At 40.5% G+C, this 20,220-nt stretch overlaps 1 protein-coding gene across 1 annotated transcript in view; it reads right to left on the reverse strand.

The window, feature by feature from the left end:
- The window catches only part of VWA8 (von Willebrand factor A domain containing 8), a 184,285-nt gene extending 166,416 nt beyond the window's left edge, over positions 1-17,869 (reverse strand). The window contains exons 1-2 of the mRNA XM_054628163.2: positions 17,632-17,869; positions 4,997-5,074 (exon numbers count right to left, since the gene is read on the reverse strand). Coding sequence (XP_054484138.2) covers positions 4,997-5,074; positions 17,632-17,776 — 223 coding nt within the window. The 5' untranslated portion in view covers positions 17,777-17,869. The remainder of the gene's footprint in view (positions 1-4,996; positions 5,075-17,631) is intronic.
- Between the last annotated feature and the right edge of the window lie 2,351 nt (positions 17,870-20,220).

A 20,220-nucleotide genomic window follows, 5' to 3' on the forward strand; every position in this document is an offset into this window, starting at 1 on the left:
CACATTTTAAGAACAAGGAGGACAAACACCTCTCAGGAGCGGTTCGGATTCAGCTGACCTAGCTTTGAAGGACAAGGAACAGTGGAGACAACTCCCTGAGCTCCATCTAGACCTTCTCTATAGGTTTCCATGTCCCCATGTTTGCCTGTGCCTCACTCAGTACAGACAAAATAGGGACAATAATGTAAAACATCCAGAGCTCTACTGACAAAAAGCCCACTATTTCAGATTCTGGATGGGGTGATAACACGCAAACAGCAGAACAGCTGGAAGCCTACATGAAAACTCAAACTGTTGAAATCATCATCATCTCTGACAGCAGACACCTTCCCTGAGGCTAGGAATGAAGAAATGTAATGAATGAAGTGTTTGTTAGCATGAAATTACAGTCATCCTGCAATACAACTGGTCTCTAGAAAGTGTTACACTCTGACACTTAGATGTAAAGTTAACACAAAAAAGAACGAGCACACATTCCAGTGAAAAGCTGAGCCTACTTAAAGCAAAAACTGAACATACATCAGTCCCAGCTTCAATATGTGGCACATATGATCCTGTGAGAACAGAGATTATTACACACACAAACATTCTGCTTGAATTCCTCACAATAATTACTGTTTCATATATTTCAACTGAAAAAAAAAAACCCTAACTAAATTAATAACTTAATCCCTTGTATACACACATATCACTTCTGATCACACACTGGGGGGTGCTCAAATTGAGGACATCTGGGCAAAAATGACACTGAAATTAATCTTCCACAATTCAATGCAGTTGCATGTAAACTCACTTGAATGCACTTGCACCTTCACAGCAGCAAAGCTCTGTTGCAGAAGAACATCCCTTTTCCTGCCCTAACGAGGATTTGACATCATTGAACAAAACGTCCTGGAACAGCTTTGTTGGGAATCATTTTGTCAAGATTAATAAATAGCTAAAATGTCATGTACGTTATCATTTTCATAACATTTCCAGAAATCATTAAGGAAAGCAGTACACTGCCATGAACCACCTCCCTAAAAAAAAAAGACTGCATTCTTGCAATTCAATTTTAGATCTAAACTATCACAGAAAGTCATACAAAGTTTCTCCAAAATATAATTAAAGAAACAATCTTGCAATCTTGCTTTCAGACATGGTGAGACTTTTAAAATGTAGGGCTTATTTTTACTGATAAAAGAACAAGCAGCACAAAAATAAGTGCCCTCTTTCTAGAACGTGTCAGACACAGTTATGACAGAAATCCCATTAATAAAATTCCCCTGTGCATGACTCATTTTTACTTGTCACTTACAAAAAGAACTCAGATTTTATGTACCCTTAATTATCGTCTTCCAAGAAAAAGCAATTTGCCAACAACAGCAAAACAAATTAATATTTCACATTAACACAATAAATGGAGCATTTCATAGAGAACTTGCTACGGATCTAGCAAAAAACCTGAAAAGCAAAGACATGGAAACATAGGGCAAGCAGAAATACCTACCCTATCCATTTCTGCAAAATGTAATACGGTGCAATAAAGAACCTAAAAATCAGACTAATTTGGTACCACAAAGAAATATTTTGGTATCAGTTATGTGACAAAATAACAAATGTAAACTTTTGTAGGTACTTAATACATTTACATTCTTTACTGCATTATGATTTTTTCAGATTTTTAAGGCCATTTTTGAGCCTAGAAAACAATGCGGAGTTTAGCATATGTTATAATATACCTAAAATTTGCTGCAAATTATAGATATGCACGTTCAACATCACCACATTTTAACAAGGCTTTTATCTGGCAGAAGAACAAAAGCAGAAACATTGTACTTCACACAAATGATGAGCTAGAAAACAATATCATATGCAAGACTAGTAAATGAACTGCAATTGCTTCAATTCCTTCCTCCTAGCTCTTACTCCACTACAAACATTACAATGGCAGAGACCTTCTCAGGGATATTTCCCACTTAAGCAAATGATCTAATTATTTCTAGTCTTAGTTTAAAAGAAATCATGTAAGTACATTCTTAATTTAATATTAACTACTAAAAAAAATTTTCAAAATATGTGATGTTTTAGTTTATAAATTAGTACAAACATGCAATTCCATTTGATTTATACCAAAACAACTTGTATCTGCAGCAGTCATTCATACAGCAAAAAGAGAAGTACTCATAAAAGAAGAAAAGAATCTGTTAAGTAATGCACATACACTCTCTAAATATCTCACAAGATGATAATCAACATGAAGTCAATACAATCTACTTAACTCCACTGCAGGAATATATCTTTGTTCTCCATAGTAAGATAACCAAAGAACTTAAACACTAAGGGTTAAAAAAATTCCTAAGTTTAAATATACAAGGAAACTGCACCAAAGTATTTGAAATAGATTTTCTGCTATGAAATACCTTAGTATTCCACCTTACTTAATTTTAACTCATTTGATACTTAGGTTTACAAGCAAAATTTTGTACCTTAAGTAAGCCTACTTACAGTACATGACTACTAAGTAACAACAGTATCCCAAGCATGACACAGGCTCCTTTCAGTCACAATTATTAATTTTTTTTAAAAAGAGAGAAACTACTAATAATACATATGTTCTAATAAGTGTTACTGTTACTTGGTATCAGACTTATGTTAGTAACAACAACATTCTTACATGATATCAGATTTTAGCTAAGATCTCATTATTCTGTACAGTTCCATGCTTAATAACTTTTTCAGTATCAGTTTTCAACCACTTCTTCTTATAGTCATTAAATAGAAAAATCTCTCCTTTGATTCTACCAAATGCTCTAATAATTCTATTACCTTCTCAGTCCAAAGAACTGAAAGAGATGTTAGAGTAACTTAGAGCTAACATTTAACTTGGTGAAAAGTGCAGGTTGAACAAAATGTGTAATAGTGAAAAAGCATTGTTAAATTGTAATAGTGAAATGCATTGGTAAAGCATTGTTATAATTAACACATTTGGTACAGCACAGAAAATGAGAAAGCAAATTAATCTACCAAAATTATAAATAAGGAAAATGGATTAGCATAGACAACTGATGTCCTTGATGTAAAATGAGAGAAGAGGCATACAAAATAAACAGTGAAAAGCAAAAATCTATTATTTAAGGAGCTGTAAAAGTAGTAATACTGTGCAACATTTCTCAACTGTTTGGCTGCAATCCCAGGGAACTCACGAGGAATGGGACATGTCATTACAGTCTAAAACAGAAACCCTTTCCTCATAGGCCACCCTGTAACAAGGGCTGGCACAGGACACTGGAAATTTTTGGTACCGTAGATCACCTGGTAGGAAAGTGCCAGTGTGATGCCTACTGAGTTATGAGACTTCATCAGCCCACAGTCCAGACGCAGATCAGTGATCTGGCCCATCAGACTACTGGCAGATTTCACACCAGTTAAATAGTCAAAGCAAATAAAATCTTCTCCTTAGTATTGCCCCCTCAACAACTTGATCTAGCTGAAGATGTCCCTGCTCTTTGCAGTGTGATTTGGACTAAATGACCTTTAAAGGTAACCTTCAACCAAAACTGTTCTATGTTTCTGTATTTCTGCTACACCTTTCCAAGGGAAAATATTTCAGACAAAATGTTGTGTGACAAAATAGAGGTAAGAAACAATTATCTAAACATGTCGATATTAAGAGTCTACTATCCCAGTTATTACAAAATCAGGAATCACAGAAACACAGAATAGTTGAGGTTGTAAGGGACCTCTTGATGTCAGCTTGTCCAACCTTCCTGCTCAAGCAGGACCACCTAAAGCCTGTCTGATGAACTGCATCACTATTACCTAAGAAAACAATATAAACTTTTTATATTGCCAGCTGTGCAGTGGCAAGGCTATTGTTGATATTATCAATGCCATCCTTCTGAAAAATAAACAAAACAAACAAAAAGACCAGTGTTTTCTTGATTCAAAATGCCATGTAATGCATTTAGACACAATCCTGGAAAGCAAATTCACTTGAAGTCAATGATTACACCCACTTTCCACCTGTAGAACTGTGCAATGACAGTCATTAGGAGTTCTCAGTGCTTGTCTCTGTGTAAACAGTCGTATAAGATTTGCATACCCTTTTAGAATGCCACACGTGCTTGGTTTTGATCTGCAAATATATCTAAGTGGAAAAATCAGTTGTTAGTGGATGTTTTCTAACTTGCATTCTGGATATCCAGCAGCCTAAATGTGAAAGTTCTGAACAAATGGCAAGTGATCATTTTGGACCTTCAGGAAATATCTGGCCTGTTACTGAGAAAAGCCACAACGCAAAGGTGATTCATTGTGATCCATGGTGCAAAAGGAAAAGCTCAAGAAGCATGTATTCTCTGTGAACAGCCAGGAAATAAGAATGGCTGCAAACCAGTGATGTCCGTAATAAGGTATCAAAAGATAGTGTGAATCAATTCTAGGTACATGTGTGCACGTTGTTAATGTGCATAGTTGTCTGCATATTTTCCATTTGACAGCGTTTTTCATGACTATGCAACTGACTTCTCATTAACTTGATGGATCACAAAGACCTGTATGTTTGCTGACAACAATTATGTGATAACCTGGGAATACTAAATATCACAGCAAAAAAAACCATACATGTGCAAACTGCTAGGATGTATAATGATATCACAATTGAATGGTAATTCTCAATGGCCACAGTTTAATGAACATACAACTTGAGATTATGTTTAGAAGTAATTCCTGGATAAGAACCTTTTTTAACAAAAAAAATTAAACATACATACACAAATGATTCTCTTACTGTCCCATTGACCAATGGGATAAGTTATATTCAAAGTTAAGATTCCTGTACAACCAGCTGAACCAGAGACAAAGTAATGAACTAAGCAAAGACAGCCTCCCCTAAACTGCATGCTTCTTCAAAACATATTCCTTAGATAATGTCAATAAAGTCAGGGAAGTGACTGAGTGAATAGAAATTTTTTTAATAAAGCCTTGAAAGTCCTTCAAAAGGAAAGCAGATCCTTACTGTAGTTCTGTGGAACAAGTTCTGGGTTCTTCGGTGTTTTGAGTTTAAAAGACACATCTCCAATAGTGACAGTATCACCTAAAATAAAGAAAAGAAGTCTTTTAGTTCTTACATACTTAGATACTTTTAAATATTTCATGTCCTTAAAATTTAAATCATAGGCCTGCTGTGGTGAGGCTGACTAGGCTTTCACAAAGCAGCCTCCAATGTGTTTGTGGTTACTAATTAGGCTCTGCTGCTTTTCAGTACATCAGCTACCTGCACAATTTACATTTAATTAATAGTACCTTTTCCTATTTTTTGCCTTTTATTGCTGGTCTTAGAACCTTAAGCTGTTGGGAGCTATGGAAATCAAGCCCGGTGTAGAACACAATTCCAGCTACCACTGTTGACTTACTGAAATCAAAACTTTAGCATGTTTGCCTGGAGAGCTATCAGTGACAAACACTTGTAGGGATGATGATTTTCCTGAGTTTTCAAACAGCCTGGAACAGTATCTGTTAGAGGTACAAAGTGACATATTCATGCCAGTGGGCCCTTCCTGTACTCCCTGACTATATGGCTGCAGAACCTGGCACCTTTCCAAAGTTTGAGTGGTCTCAAGCACTTCTTGCTCTGAGTTTCAACAAACCTAAAGCATCTGGCCATTTTACTTAATGGTCTCTTCACTAGGACCTGCCTGTCTTATCTATCTTTCTGCAACCACAGGCTTGAATTAAATTGCAGGGCATGCCCTGTGCACTTTCTCATGGAAATCAAAAGTGAAATCTAGTTTGCAGTACAGAAATGGGCAAGCACCAACACAGCAGTAGTCACATTGAAAAACAGCACAATGCCCAAAACCCAGGAAAATGAGGCTTGGACTAGTAAGAACACCAAAGTTTATTTTCTTTCAACAGTTTGGGTCCCACAAATGAGTTTACAAGTATTAAGACCATGAAAATAAGATGACTCCAGCAAAATGGCATTTTTCCTATTACTGTTGCTAAAGATAACACCACCTCCACTGCACTGTAGTGCATGTGTGACAATGAAGAGTATTGCTGAAGTAAGACTGCTGCACAGGGGTATAGTTTTGCCACAACACTGATTACATCTCCTTTCCATGAACTGAGGCCAAATTTTGGAACTGTCTCATGTGTTTATGCTTTTCTCAGAAGTAAGATGCAGAAAGTACAGAGCTTAATTAAACAGGGATCCAATCCTCTTGGAGACCTGCCCCTTGTCCTATTCTGTCCAGGAGGACCCACTCTACAGTTGCCTATCACCAGCACCATGAAAGAAGCCAAGCAGTTTGGAAGACCAATGCTGGAACCAGAAAGGGAGATACTGGAGAAGCAGCTTGCCCAAATTAAAAGAGGCAAGTAAAACTCCTCCCACACATGCAGTAGTGCTCCTTTCAGTCAGCCATGACTCTAGTTTTACACTCAAATGCAGTACTCTTCCAGCATACCCAGATGTTACTGCTCACCTCACAGGACTGAGAACTCCCAGGTTCTGATATGGCTCACACAATTCATGGGAAATGACTAGATTTATAACAGCCAGAGTAGAATCACCTACAGTAACAAACAGGAAGCAGTGAAGAAAGGCTTATAGCTGACTTCCTGCTAAATTGAAGGGCTTGACTAGAATTCAGAGACTGGGGTTTACAGCCTGACATACATGCCTGCACATGCGTCTTTACATTGCTTCTGGAGTCTAATCAATCAGTCCTCCATTCTTCCCTAAAATATTGGCAAAAGGTAGTAAGCTGGTGATTGTTCCCACATTTTATGAAATACAATACAGTAAGTTTCATGCAACAATAGAGTTGGAGCAATACAGCGCTCCAACAGTTTGCCAGAAAGTGGGACCCAGTACTGCCATATAAAAAGCAGACAAGGATCCATCCCTGGTTCTCAGGGCAAGCAGAACCAAGCAGTTCCCACTCATCATACTAGAACTAAGCACACTTCTTTGATTGTGCAACAGAAGTGGAATGGTTCCAAACAGAGCTGGGCTAAGCTAAGAATCAGGCAGCTGTCTAGAGTTCCTTTTCTGGCCCTTGCTGAATTTTCACTTCAATTGCACCAAAGAGTACTGTGCCCTCTCCAGCCTGAAGCATTGAAACACAGTCCAAAAGAAAGTCCTGCAATAGTTTAGAGCCCTGGTCCTGACTCTGGGAACTCTTACATAAATTAAAGTCACTGAAAAATAGACACAAGAACTGCAGGGACTAAAATCTAGTCTTTGGCTATCCCAGTATTTTGCCCATTTCTTTGAGTTTTAAAGTAAGAAAAACTATTTACTGACAAAGCATCATCTCCCTTTCCCTTTCTTCTACTGCAGTTCCAAGCTTGCCCCTTCTCACTGGGAAACAGCTAATAGGGATCATAGCAGGGTACCACGTTTTTGCATTCACACCTTTTTAATCTGGGCTACCCATGGTGCTGGTATGAGGAGAAGCCATATGAAAAGTGGCTGAGGTCACATGGCTTGCTCAGCCTGGAGAAGAGGAGACTGAGAGGAGACCTCACTGCGGTCTGCAGCTTCCTCACGAGGGGAAGGGCAGGGTCAACAACTGATCTCTTCTCTCTGGTGACCAGGGAGGCATGAAGCTGTGTTGGGAGATCTAGGAGAAGGCTCTTCAACCAAGAGTATGACTAGGCACTGCAATAGGCTCCCCAGGGAAGTGGTCGCAGCCTGACAGAACTCAGGAAGTGTTTGGATAATGCTCTTAAGCACATGATGAGGATTCTTGGGGCAAATTCCTGCACAGGGCCAGGAGCTGATGATCATTGTGGGTTCCTTCCAGCTCAGTATATTCTATTCATGTATGGTTCTATGAAAAAAATACCTCCATGTTGATGAAAACACCCTAAGAGCCCATTGCTTCCTGCAAAAGTTGACATCTTTCTCATTAGCTCAGCCTGGAACAATAACATTTTAAAAAGAGCAGGTTCCCTTACATATTCCTAAGAAATTAGTGACAGTTTATTTTCTCAGAATTCCCCAGCCAACATTCAATGAGACAAGAGTGTGTGATTAATTAGCTCCTAGCTAAAATCACCTCAGCTCAACAGTCACATGCATACACAGTCTTCCAAAACCCAGTAGGGCCAAAATGCCAAAACAACAAGATGTCAAACTTTTTCAATACATGAGGATGATAATATCATCTACAGGATAGAATTTCAATTACCTAGTTCATTAGCACAGTACTGAAAAGCCTTCGTTGATTTCCTACATTCCCTTAAAAAAAAATTCAAACAAATCAAAAACCAAGTGTTGTCTAGGTGAAAAATGAAAAATACATAATTTCTGGTGGTATTTATGTCAGTCCATATCACGCTAACTCTTGATCAACACATCTAACCATGTTCAAAAATCCCACAAGTATTCCAGACATCAATGGACCCTACAAAAAATGGACCCTTTCATGAAAAATGGACTGGGAGAGAACTATATGTAAGATGTGGTGAGAGCTGAGCACACAGGGTATTCAGCTTTTAATTGTTTGTTGCTGCCTGGAGACAAATGTTGCCTCCAGCTTTCATCTGTCCAAAAAGCAAAAATATTAGCAGTGTTTAATAGAACCTTAAGCAATAATAAACCAAGACAGCAAAGTCCATTTTCCTAGCTAAACGAGCACAGGGAGGATTAGCCCACTAATCTTATCATGCACTTCCACCTGGGCTATTTTCCCATCTCAATTTGTTTCTTCTATAGTTGTTTAAAAATTCATGTTTGGTTACTCCATTTCCACTGCATTTCCAAACCCTTTGAACAGAGATGTCATTCTGGACAGGCTCTTTCTAGTGTTTCACCAGCTGGCAAGGAACTGATAATAGCCTGCTTGGTTAAATGGTGATGTTAAATCAGCAAAACCCATAATTTGAGCACATGTATCCCAAATTGTTTGACTACATGGCAAATTATGGAACTGCCCACATATACTCCAACCCATTCCACAAGCTTCTCCCACACTATTGTGGACAAGAGCTATATCCACAGGATTTTGCGATGGAGACTTTGTAGGCTGTATCAGGCTTGCTTGGGCAAGCAGTGAAGATGTGCTCCTGCTTTCTTGTCTCCCACAGAGAAAACAGTAACCTTAGATACCACAGTCTTTGGGGAAAACAGTGGGATATAAGCAGTGCATAACATACACAAAGAAACATGGCTGCTGAAACAAAACAAGAGCCACATTGGCCAGACCCCAAAAGATAAAGGGGACATCCCATACATGGGGCAGACAGGATACAGACACAGGAGGTCTTCTGAGAGCCTATGCAACAGGGGTAAAAAATTGGCAGCACATAAAGACTGAAATCAGCGACACAATCCTGAAGAGACTCTCTGGAAAAAAAAAAAAGAAGATATGGGACTGAAAACAGCCCCAATACATGCAATGAGCTCTTTCTACTGCATCATTAAAAGACAGGTGTGAATTGCACCTCTGGCAATACAGAAATGCATACATGGACATATACCCAGTAATTGCAGAGCACTGAAAGATACACTCTCTTCTTTAGAGCTATCTTTTAGACAGAAGCAATATTATTGTCTGTATCTGTTTTTCACAGTAACTGAGAAGAGCTCTTCAGACAAGCAGGCCTATTTCTTCCACTCAGTCTGAATAGAAAGGCAGCACCTCCAGCTCCAAGCCCCCGAGGAGGCAGCTGGAGGCTGGGAAGGCACTTTGGCAGGGCACCCCGTCCATGAACACCCTGTGCTTTTCTTCTCCCCCAGCATCTCCTACTCACTGCTGGCCAATATGGAACAGTGGGTTTGATGGACCTTTGTTCTGACACACTGTGGATGATGTGATGTTACAATCTCAGTGAGAAGGCTTCCTGAACATGCAGTCTCACTACGCACTTGGCAGGTTTGACTGATCTTAACAGCTAGTAAGTACCACACCAACTATCCCTCCTCACCTCTCCACCTCCCAAGAAGAGACTATTCCCTAATCCTACTATTTTTTCCTCTATGCTGAAAAGAAAAAGCCACTGCTGTTTAAATTATTTACAGCAACACTCGTCAGACTACACATCAAGAATTACATATTAAGAACTTAGAAAGTAGAAAGATGTTTTACTCTGCTTGCCATTTTTCTGGTAAAAAACCACATGAATAAAAAAAGAATAAAATTAATACATTTGAAAAGGCTATTTTAAAATAAAGAAATTAAGAAATCCTACTGTAAAAGAAAACAACCTGAAGAGATCTATACATGTATTTGGGTTTTTAAGTATACAACACAAACAGTTCCAATCTCATGCGTAAATCATATTTGTATTATCTGTGTTTCTGTAAGACACTACAATGAAGCTTCAGGAACATCATGTTTTTAGGTTGATGAATTTATTGCCTCCTGGCCTCTTTAGTCCTGAAAATAGGTGAGATTAACACACTCTCCTTAGTATATTGCACATTCACTTGTACACAGACCATCCATCTGGTTTCAAGAGCCTGCAACAGCAAGAACATATTAAAACTGTGAAGGTGCTAAGCTCTGCTAATAATAATTTCAATGTGATAAAACCATACCTGTTAAAGGAAAGTCTGAAATCTATATCATATTCAAATATATATTTCTAGGTCTTAATTTCATTCTAATGTGAAGGAGGGGAAAAAAATTATGCTTTGAACTGGTATTTATCCAGCACACTTCCATAAAGAAACAGACAAGAGTGTCAGCTCTTACTAATCCTTGAAGAGCTGACTTATTTTGAAGAAACAGAAATTATACTTCCCAGGTTTATTCTTTTTCCTTAACTTTGCCAAATACACTATTTAGGGGAGGGAAAAAAACGCAGCCCAGTAACTAACCTGTAACTTTCATAGCAGCTCTTATTGGCCATCTTTATGGCTGCAAACATTACACTCACTGAGCAACACTGTTACCTATTCTGCACCTCATATCAGTATTGGAAACCTCTCAAAGACATGAATATGAGGGACAGAAACCTATTCCCTGCACTCACAAGGTTTAAGTTTGTTCCTTGACCACCAGTGCCTTCACACATAATTGAGGTGGAGCTCAGCTCCTGTCAACAGGATGCTGCAGTCTGACAGCTGCTGCTGACTGAAATAGATGAAATGTTTATACAACAAAACCTGTCTGAACTAAGCAAAAAAATCCACTAGAGGTCTGGATTTTTATGGGCAAAAGGAAATCTTTCCCTCTAAAAAACCAATACAATTGCTCCAAACATAAAATTTGAATATTACTCAATCTCTACTCAATGTTCTTTTTAGACCTTCTATTTTTTTAATTTTCAGGTTTGAAGCTAACATTAGATTTTTCAATTGTTTATTTTGGGCTGGCTAATGAGTGTCTTTACTGGTTACAGTCCAAGGTACCATGAAACCAAAATCTTGGTATTTACTCAAGAAAAGTAACATTTTTACTCATTTTTCTGCATTAGTAAAAGATCAACAACGTGAATGTGAAATCTTATCTGACATTGATCTCTGCTCTCTGGTGACCAGTGATAAGACTTGGGAAAATAGCCTGAAGCTGTGTCAGGGAGATTTAGGCTAGATATTAGGAAAAGGCTTTTCACCCAGAGGGTGGTTGAATCCTGGAGCAGGCTTGCCAGGGAAATGGTCATAGCACCAAGATTGACAGAGCTCAAGAACCATTTGGACAACGCTCTCAGGCACATGGTGTGTGTCCTGTCTCTTGGGGTGTCCTGCACAGGGCCAGGAGTTGGAGTCAATGAACCTTGAGGGTCCTTTCCAACTCAGCATGTTCTATGATTCTATGATCCAGCCATGCAGGAAGCATACAATCTTTACTTAGTAAAAGCTATTATTTGTTTGGGTTAATACCCTGAAAGTAGGGAGTCTGATATTGCTCAATTACAAAAGTCTTATGAGGCAAAAAGTCAGTTTTAAATGTTTACTACCATGATGATCTTACAGAGACTTGATAAATTCCAGAACATACCTTCTTAATACCCTTACCATGTGAGAGAGGTGTTAAGCTGCTCATTTCATCAAATATCAGAACAGTGCAGAAACACTGGTCATCTTCAACCTCAACATCAGTTTACTGCCAAGATGAGAGCTGATGAGCAGTGGCTCTGTCTGACTGAATCGCACAACCTTCAAGGACAGATGTTCCACAGCCACCCTAGCCAATCTCTTCCCCTGCTGCATTCAGCCAGACATCACTGCAACCCCACAGCCTTTTCACCAAAGCTGTACTCAGCCAGTCCCTTCCCAGAAACATTTTAGTCCACTAGCAGATCTTCATACTTAAACTGAGGTTTCTGTTGTCCCAGTTCTCATGTTCATCAGGGTCCATCTGGACTAAATGTCTGCACTCTGGCAAGATGGGAGGGGATTTTGTCCCTTCATACCAAATTGCACTTTTACACTCCTGCTGTCTGTCCTTACTTGTACTTTTGTATGTTCCCCTTTTGTGTTTTAGGTCTTTTAGAAGTTCCCTGCTTGGCCAAAAAGGCCTTCTGCTACTGCTGAATGGTTCATTTCCAAACTGCCAAATTTAAAAATTTTCAAGCTCTCCTGTGCACCCTCCATCTTCATGGTTGTTATCCAAAGGATTCTTCTACCTACCAATCTCCTGAATAAGTGAAAGCTTGCAGTTGTCAAGTCCAAGATCCTAATTCTGCTGCTCACCTTCCCAGCCCTTCTCCAGATGTGCAACTCAGTCACGTTCCAGTCACTGAGATCCAGGCTGCCACCTGGTACCAAACTGGTCACAGCTCTTCCCTACTTGAAAGCAGCAGGCAAAGTGAAGAGATAACCCTAACCCTGGCATCTGAGTTACAAAATTTTTACCAACACAGCCTAGGAAGTACCAATAGTGCACACACAATGCCAGATTGCCTTCCTAGCTGATGTCTGCATGGCTGAAATCCCCGTGAGCACAAAAGCTCATGAGTGGGAGGTTACTGCTAGCTGTCTGTAGAAAGTGATATCCACCAGCTCCTCTTAGTCACACAGTAACAGATGCCCACTGCATCACCAGGCCTCCCTTTCAGATCTTCTGTAGCCAATGCTACTTTTGTGAAAAATTAGCTCAGAGTGTTTTCAAACTGCACAAAGGTTTCTGAAGTACATTTTTCTCAGTGAAGAAAAACCAGACTATATAATCTAACTGAGCTTAGATAACAAGTACATCAGTATAATTTCAAAAATGAATTTCAATCAAAAAGAATCTGCAACTGAAAATCAAAATAAGTGTTTTTGAAATTTCACATTTACTGAAAAGCTATCCAAAACTGACAAAACAGTTTTAAAATTAGCTATGGCATTGCCTACAACTATCCTGAGTCCCTGAGTATGCCAAGCAGCTACAACTGCAATCTTACACATGAAGCTAGGCACAACTTGTAGAACACATCAACACATATCAGGCCTGTTGTTTAACAGAAAAAAATAAATTTCAAACAACAGACAAACATTAACACTCAGAAACTATTTACTGACATCCAGTTATATACCAAAAGTGAAGCCCTACAGAAGTTGACCTGACATTTTACCCCTTTGTTCCAGCTACATCAGCATGTCTAATAAAATACACTATTTTTTTTACCACGAACCTTTTCTTTTCTAAATGTTAGAATAATTTGAAATAACCCAGGCATAACTCTGCAAACTTCCAGACAACTGGTTTTGAAAATTCCCATCCCCATTTGCTGCCTTCTGAGTTGTGCTGACGCAACAGCCGTACACAAGGCTCACCATAAATCAAATCCCTGGAATCATTTCAGTCACCACAATGCAGTCCCCTAAGTACAACTACGGAGGCAATGAACAATTATAGGAATGTCATGAGAAAGAAGAAATAATGAAGTCTCTCTAAAAATAGGTTTTGCCAGCGAAAAAAAATATTGTCAGAAACACACTCTAAGCTGTCAACACGTGAACCTCAACAAAGATAATGACACAGGTAAAATTGGAAAAGGCAATGTGCCAGAAAGCATTTGCATCCATCATCAACCAGAACTTTAGTCTTTTGACAATGATAAACCTGGGAAAAAAACAAAACACTTACAAACACACAGTCAAATTCATAGCCCTCTTTCAGATTATAGATCTTTACCACAATCTCTTAGATCCTGTACACCGATGATGAACATTACAGGATTCTGAAGTGCGATACAATTTTCACAAGTGACCGTGTTTTACTCAGCAGATACACTTGGATGTACTACTGAGATCTTTTAGGCTTTAAACACAAGTTTGATTAGGAACAGGAATTGACAAAAAACTTCACATAAAGAAAGTAGAGGAAGTGAACCTGGACAGGCAGTGCTACAGAAAACAGCAAATGTAGCTAGTACATATTTTGATCGATCACAAGTGACAAAGCATAAGTTATTTTATGTACACTGAGCAGCAAAGCACACAAGAGACCTTCCTTTGCCTGTACTATCTAATTGGCAATGGTTTTTATTTTTCCAGCTCTTCAGTTTACATCAAATTCAGCATTTGTTCCCTGTAATCCCTTACAGCAACTCCAATATTGTGTATTCAGTCAACTTTTAAAAAACATTAATATTACATTTACATTAAAATAATTAACTAAATGTGAACTGAGTTACATAGAACTCCATTTTATTCAGGTCACAGTGCATTTAACCTAATTCATCACAAGTCTACAAAAATCTACAATCTACAAAACTTTGATACTTTTTAGTCTTTTAGAAGGAAACATGAAACCCACATTAAAAATTATTCTGACAGTCAGCCTTCTATAAATTGCTTCCCTCGTTAATAAAGTAGTGCAACCCCAAACCCTTCCTGGACATTCCCATTACCCTTGTGTCCTGCAGTCTCTTTCACTTTGAGACTTCTCTTAAGCTTTACTACTTGACAGCTTTAGCGATTCATTGCTCCTTAGCCCCCAGTGAACCAGTGAGCCACGTTCACTTTGCAAAGACTGAGCTGAAAAGCTAAGAAGGATGGCTTCTTCTCATGTAACAGCACAACATCAGGCAGCAGTTCCTCCCTTACACTCAGAATGTACCAGGACAGACAGTAAATCCTGTTTGGGATTTCAGCCCTGACCTGGCAGGGATGTCACATCCAAATTCCTGTGTACACAACAATTTGCTGTTTAGTTGACTCTTAACAGCTTCCAGCCTTTTAAGACACATTTTGTTTATTTATTTATGCAACCTCAACACCACTTACAATGAGAACTGTAATTACAGCAGCTGCACAGAAATAGCAAAAACACATAGGGCACAAAAAATTTCAGATCATCCTTTGTAACTTCAATATCCTCAAAAAATGCTAGAGTCTGCAAGAGGACACACAAACATTTTAAAAATTAATTTTAAAAACACCCACAAAATAAAACAGGGAAAAAACCACTATTCTAAATATCAAGGTCCCAAATATGGAGAGTAAGACAGAGAGTACAATGGAACTGATAAAGGAGCCTGATATCTTAGGCCTAATAAAGCAGAAACCATGGGAGGGACAGACACAGATAACTGCTCCCTGGGGTGGAAGTGATTAAGAGACATGCTGTGAAACTTTGTAATGATTACCAGGTAACTGAGATCATGAAAAATGTGTTATCAATGTGAAATTGTTACCAAAAAAAAAGAATACTATAAATGTGTCATACAGGTAAACCCTATACAAATGCTTCATATTCTCAATAAAACCAGCTTCTGGTCCAAATTCACAGACAAAATGGGAAGCACTACAAAGAATGAGATGTCTCAGGTGTTGGGAGGGCAAATATCCCTAATATTATATACAAGATTCTCTAGTTCTTTGAGACTTAAATCTTTCTAGCAAAACTCCTACCATCACTGATTGTAACTGGGGATACTCCTACTATTCACATATATACAGAGTGTACTCACAAATACCACTGAGTTGAACTCAGTTGCATTCCACAAAACATTTAAAGTGATGAAATTTATTAAAGTGATGCAATGACAGCTGCATTTACTACCATTTTACACTGCTAAATTTCTTTTTCTTCTTAAGGTTACTCATCCCAACTAAGGGCAAAAAAGTGCTGAGCTACCTTGTTCAGGTGTTTGTTCTACTTGACTCACTTCATTATTAACTTGTTTTCTTTCATGCTAATTTGTTTGATAGGAAATAACTCTAGTCTTTTTTGTACTTTTCACAAACAAGGTATTATCTATTCACAAATTCTTGAAGGAATTTTACAGCTATCCATCCCTCAAAGACTACCTTCTTGAGTAACTTTTCAAAACTAAACAAAGAAATGAACTGGCTAACTAATAAACCGATTTTAAAATATTAAAATGTAAAGAAATGGGATTAAAGGGGTGTAATTAAGAGCTTGAGCAAGTACTCCCCCATCAGAACTACTTGCAGATCACTACTGATCACTAACTCTGTACTTAGGAGCTTTGTTGCTTTTGGCATTCATCCTGAGAAGTGTCACTTACCACTGGCATATGTCACCCTTTCCAGACACTGCTTCTATTCTGCACAGGCCCATCACCTGTCTCAAAGGTCACCAGAGGGTATTTCAGGGCAGTTCAGGTCACTGCAGGCTCAAAGTCAACCCTCTATCTCATTACCATATGCTGCTGGCACACTCAGACACGCAGCAGCCTTGGCAGTCCCGACATGAACCCTGCGGCTCTGCCCCAGCGGGAAGAGGAAGTGGTGCCATGCAGGAGCAGAGAGCATGGCGAGATGCAGGAGCAGAGAGCACGGCGAGATGCAGGAGCAGAGAGCACGGCGAGATGCAGGAGCAGAGAGACAGCATGGCGAGATGCAGGAGCAGAGAGAGAGCATGGTGAGATGCAGGAGCAGAGAGCACGGCGAGATGCAGGAGCAGAGAGCACGGCGAGATGCAGGAGCAGAGAGAGAGCATGGCGAGATGCAGGAGCAGAGAGAGAGCATGGCGAGATGTGACAGACGCTCTGCAGAGCAGGGTGGCTCTCACAGATACCAGCTGCAGGGCTGCCCCTTGCCTCACTGCGGCCGAAGCACTTGGACCAGGAGCTAACACGAGCCACAGTAAGCGTCCCTGCAAGCCTGTGACTGAACTCTGCCCTTTCCCCTCATGCCAGGCTGGAAAAGACCTCTGACATCATCGAGTCCAACCTATGACCAAACACCACCATGCCAACCAGACCATGGCACCGAGTGCATGTTCCTTAAACACCTCCAGGGATGGTTACTCCAGCACATCCCTGGGAAGTCCATTACAACACTTAATCACATCTCCTGTGAAGAAAACCTTCCTAAAGTCCAACCTAAATCACCCTTGGTGCAGCTTGAAGCTATGCTCTCTTATCCTGTCAGTTGTTACTTGGGAGAAGAGACCGACCCCCACCTGGCTAAACCCTCCTTTCAGGGAGTTGTAGAGAGAGATAAGATCCCCCCTAAGCCTCCATTTCTCCAGGCTAAACAACCCCAGCGCACTCATGGGACCTGCGCTCCGGACCTTTCGCCAGCTCCCTTGCCCTTCCTTCTCCGGAGCCCCCACACTCACGAACATGAGACACGGGGGCGGCAGCGCAGCCTTGACAAGGACAAGCCCGCAGCCCGGGGTGGTACCTGCCTGCCGGCCTCCCCAGGGCGCGGTGGCAGCGCCAGGGCCGTGGCCAGAGCAGAGGCAGCCGGGGGAGCAGCGGGGCCGAGACACCGGGGCCGGGGTGGGTTACCTGAGCTGTGCAGCGCCCTGACCTCGGAGCGGCCGCACCGCGCCGCGGCCGCGCCGCCGCCCACCACCTGCCGCAGGAGCAGGCGGACCCTGCGCGCAGCGGGACCGCCGGCCCCGCCGCCCAGGCACAGCACCCGCGACGGCATGGAGACCGCGGGGACACGGGCACAGCCCGGGCACCGACACCGGGACCGCCGCGGCCCGGCCGAGCGCGGGGGAAGGGAAGCGCAGCCGCACAAGGTCCCGCCGGAAACTGGGGCCGGGCGGGCCGGTGCCGCCGGGTGCGGGAGCTGCCGGAGCGGGGCCATGGCCTCACAGCCCAGGGCGGCACCTCAGGAGGGTGCGGGAACAGAATGGTTTCTTTTTATACGAGGGGGCTGAACTCCGCAGCTGGGAAGGCTTGAAACAGCTCGGAGAGGCAGCGGCGGCCGAGGCGGATTCGTGCGCCGAAGGTTTTCTACCTCTGGTGTCTCCTGGCCCTCCTGCCCCAGTGCTTCCCCTCGCCTGCGGTCTCGGATCCAGGCATTTCGTACTTCAGGAGGAATTTGAGTTACTCCGGAGTGACGTTTGGCTTAGATGTGAGATTTTTGTAAAAGGTCACGTTGCAGAAATAGACTTCAAAACTGACTTATTCCAGCTAAAGGTAATACTCCTGGATTTAAGTGAAAGCTCAGGAATTACTTTTAGAATAATTTGTGGAAGGCTGAAGCTTTCACGATAACTAAGCCTAATTCCAAGGAAAATCCAGTTGAGACTTGGTTTCTCAGGACCGGTAGAAAGACGGCGAGGGACCTTTGTGGAAGTAGAAGCCAGAGTGAAGCCACCACCTTTATCAGATGTACTTGGGGTTTTAGCTCTCTCAGCCAGGAGGATTTTGCTCTCAGGAGCAAAACCTCCCATTTCCTGCATGTTTCCAGCACCGAATAATTATCCCAAAGGAAAGTCATTAAAGTGGGAGCTAAGCATCAGTTTAAATATAGACAACCTAGACTTCTAAGCCCCCATAAGATATTAGGAACTAGGAATGTTGGTCTTGTCCTAGATGTTTCTGCAGCTCAATGTTAGGTGCATTAAACACTTACAAGAGGTGAAATTTCACCTCTTCAGCATTTCCTGTTGGCTAGGGTATTGGTTAGGTAAAATTTATTCTTAGTACCTAATATAGGTCTGTGAACCTGTTTTCTGGGTCTAAGGCAGGATAAACTAAATTGAAACATCCTTTTATGGATATTGCCCTAATTTCTTGTAAGCTGAAGATCACAAATGCTGGAGGCTAAAGATAGGCTAAAAAACAAGAAGGTCTCTTGGAACAGACTAGAAGGCCAGTGAGGCAAACTAACAATGGAATGGTTTATGAATATATCTTAGCAATCTGGGATATTAAATTAGAAGACTACATTTTTCCTCTTTGTCATAGCTATATAAAAAAGAATAAATAGCAACAGATACGCAAGTGATTAAATGCAACACCTGAATGCTGAAAAGGTTTTGTCCTATGCTGAAAATAAGGAGACATTTCAGTTTTGTACAGATTCACAGTGTTTTCACATAACACTGTGAATGTACAAAGCCTCCTTTTACCTCTGTGTGTGTTTATGTAGATGCACCTGTCAAGCTAAATGCTTTAAATTTCAGCCCTTTCTGAGTCATGTATCTATAAAATGTTTTGCTTTTTAAAGCATTGTCTTAAAATTCTGAATTAATCAACTTTTCCAAAACTTCAAATTCAGCCTGAAGTTCAGCCTCCAACTTTCCATCTGTAGCAAGAGAAAACTATACTTACTGATTTTGAAACTGTTGCTGTGAAAGATATAATGGAAACATTGTTATCTCTGTGCATAATTATGGATATGGTAATTTTGTTGCATGTATACATGTATACACAAATACTTAGATGCACAACTTGAGTGCTGCCCTGTTTTTAGGTTATACACTCAGTCCTGACAGCACTCAAAATTTAATGTAATAGTATGAATGCATAGAATCAAGCTTTTTCTTGTATAGGTGTGAAATTTTTATCTGGCCGTACAATATGAAATTATTGCTTGAGTATGGCATCACTTGCTAATCATAACTGATGCATGCAGGCTTTACATATCTGGTACTTGCTCAATCCTCTCTGTGGAAAGCGTGATTCCCTCAGTGGCTCGGTGCTGTCATGAATTGGAAGGATTTAGCAGTCTGCATCTGGTGTGTTTGTGAAGGCTTTCAGCAAGATTTACAGCACTGGTAACAAACAGCAATTTCATATTTTCATTCCCTGACTTAACAGCACTCTTATTTGGAATGTCAAGTTTCTTAACAAAAATACTTTTCCTTTGATTAGACAGAAAAGAACTTACTCCAAAGAGTGAGAGCTCTAAAAGCATCCCTCTGAGTTAACACTTTCCAGACTATTCTCTCTTGTAGCTGTCAAGTACTTTGCTGTGTAGCTCTAGCTGCAAGACTAAATTAGGCACAGGTGCAGACTGTAAAGAACAATGCATCATCTCTGCCTAGTTGCAGTCAGTTCTCCTACACCAGAAGAGAGAAGCTGAGATGAAATCCTAGCTTCATCTGAACTTCATAGGAAATCTCCCACTGAATGCAC

The sequence above is a fragment of the Agelaius phoeniceus genome, chromosome 2, assembly GCF_051311805.1.
Source record: "Agelaius phoeniceus isolate bAgePho1 chromosome 2, bAgePho1.hap1, whole genome shotgun sequence".
NCBI classification, from domain to species: Eukaryota; Metazoa; Chordata; class Aves; order Passeriformes; family Icteridae; genus Agelaius; species Agelaius phoeniceus.